A 2500-nucleotide genomic window follows, 5' to 3' on the forward strand; every position below is an offset into this window, starting at 1 on the left:
TTGTATACACTATTTATATTGATATAATATCCCCTAGTTATCTGAAGGTGTGTGTGTGTCTCTCTCTCTCTGTCTGTCTATATATATATCCCCCTGTTTACCTGGCGGGGGCCCTCCATAGTCATGAGTGAGTGAGTGAGTGAGTGAGTGAGTGAGTGAGTGAGTGAGTGAGTGAGTGAGTGAGTGAGTGAGTGAGTGAGTGAGTGAGTGAGTGAGTGAGTGAGTGAGTGAGTGAGTGAGTGGGTGAGTGAGTGAGTGAGTGAGTGAGTGAGTGAGTGGGTGGGTGGGTGGGTGGGTGAGTGAGTGAGTGACTGGGTGGGTGGGTGGGTGGGTGGGTGAGTGAGTGAGTGAGTGAGTGAGTGAGTGAGTGGGTGGGTGGGTGGGTGGGTGAGTGAGTGAGTGAGTGAGTGTCTCTCTCTCTGTATCTATCCATCTAGTTACCTGGCGGGGGCCCTCCATAGTCGTTCATTCGTGAGTTCGTGAGTGAGTGACTGAGTGAGTGAGTTTGTGAGTGAGTGAGTGAGTGAGTGAGTGAGTGAGTGAGTGCTAGCTAGTTACCTGGCGGGGGCCCTCCATACTTCCTCTGCCCGTTCTCCTGCACCATGTTGTACCCCGTCTTCTCCATGAGATCCAGCAGGGCCATCTCTTTGGCGCAGGAGGCTTTGAACTCATCCTCCCCTCCCAGCGGGCTCACTCTCCCCGACGGGCAAGACATCTCTCCCATGGACCCCCGCTCACTGTCTGGGGGAGGGGGGGGGGAGAATACAACAGTAAGATAAGTCTGTGTGTGTGTGTGTGTGTGTCTGTCTGTCTGTGTGTTTTTTTTGTGTCTGTGTGTGTGTGTGCGTGTGCGTGTGTGTCTGTGTGCGTGCGTGTGTGTGTGTGTGTGTGTGTGTGTGTGTGTGTGTGTGTGTCTGTCTGTGTACTGGGAGAAGGCATTATATTTATGTTATAGCCTGATCCAACAGGTCATATGTAGGGCTGTGTGTGTATTGCTCAAAATAACGTTCAAGATAATCCATCATAAAATATTACGTCTTTGGTCAAGAAAGAAAGCCACCATCTTGAGTTAAAAATGTTGCCAATGTAGTCAGGTTGTGAAAGGGGGTTTCCCTAAAACAGTGAATATGCAATTCTTTAAGTTTTACTAATGTATCTTTTTGTATTTGTAACACACATCCTAAGGTTTGTCCTCTGTGTGTGTGTGTGTGTGTGTGTGTGTGTGTGTGTGTGTGTGTGTGTGTGTGTGTGTGTGTGTGTGTGTGTGTGTGTGTGTGTGTGTGTGTGTGTGTGTGTGTGTGTGTGTGTGTGTGTCTAGGGCTGTATGTGACACACCAAAATTAAGGTTTCTAAAGTTATTATTGAAATTAAATTACATGTTTCATTTATTTGACTGTGTATTATTAATTTGGTAAGTTAATATCGCATTTCAGGACATCAAAAATACACAACTAGACAGTCAACAAGCCATGGTTTTAAAAGAAAATTGGAACTCCCGAAAAATAATACCGTACATGTCTTAGCATTACAACTTTATGAATACTGATTTTAGACATTTTTAAACGTATTAAGACCTTATTTATGAATTGATTAAGTCAATGCCTTTTAAGACTATTTAATTGGCCATAGGAATACAGACAAAGTGATCAATTTACCGTTTTTAATTAGATTTCAAAAACTTTAAAATTATGCTGCATCATAATTTCTTCTATTTTCAGTTTAGCTAGCTACATTTATTACTGTCTCTAGTCCCAGAAACCAACTAGCCCGGACTATTAAGCGATATTACACAGTCATGTGGCGTAGTTAACTATCTACCCAGTGTGTTTTAACTAAAATAATGTATCAAGAAAGTAAAAACGTTCATAAAAACAACTCCCAACTGCTGAAAATTAGCATAATGTAGCAGTTAATAGAGTTACAGCGCTAGCCATCTTTAAGCTAACTGACACCAAACTCCGGTTAACTTTCTCTAAATAGCTATCTACTCTTAAAACACGGTCTTACCAGCTCTATCTGTCGACATTTCTCCTCAAAATCAATAGTTTTTCTCCTAAATATAATTTTTAAGCCTCGAATAGCGAATGTGTATCGATAATTTGACGACGTTCCAATTAAAACTTCATTGGGGGGGAAAAACCTACCTGGCAACAGCTTAGAACGTCTCTGTAGGCTCACGTTGATTGGCTGAAATTATGATTGACAAGAAAGGGAGTCCGTCTGAGCCAATCAGAATGTTTAGCACCGGGAAGGAAGGCGGGACAATACGAAGGGACTTCACCAAACATTAAAATTATCAAAACTATTTATTTTACAGTCTATGGATTATTATAATGTCTATAAAATTATTAAAATATAAATAAAATAATATAAAAATATATAGTTAAATTTGGTTTTATTTAGCACAGTTAAAAAGTGAAATTAAATCAAACAAAATTAAATAAGAACATTTATTTAAAAGTTATTTAATTAAAAAGTGACATGAAATAAGAAAAATGTT

The 2500-nt window shown here is 40.4% G+C and overlaps 1 protein-coding gene across 1 annotated transcript in view; it reads right to left on the reverse strand.

Annotated features, from left to right (window-relative positions):
• Positions 1 to 724, reverse strand: part of rbm46 (RNA binding motif protein 46) — a gene marked incomplete at both ends in the record, with an annotated part of 29797 nt that extends 29073 nt beyond the window's left edge. The window contains one exon of the mRNA XM_080051845.1: positions 559 to 724. Coding sequence (XP_079907971.1) covers positions 559 to 724 — 166 coding nt within the window. The remainder of the gene's footprint in view (positions 1 to 558) is intronic.
• Between the last annotated feature and the right edge of the window lie 1776 nt (positions 725 to 2500).

The sequence above is a fragment of the Ammodytes marinus genome (genome assembly GCF_949987685.1).
Source record: "Ammodytes marinus genome assembly, chromosome: 23".
NCBI classification, from domain to species: domain Eukaryota; kingdom Metazoa; phylum Chordata; class Actinopteri; order Uranoscopiformes; family Ammodytidae; genus Ammodytes; species Ammodytes marinus.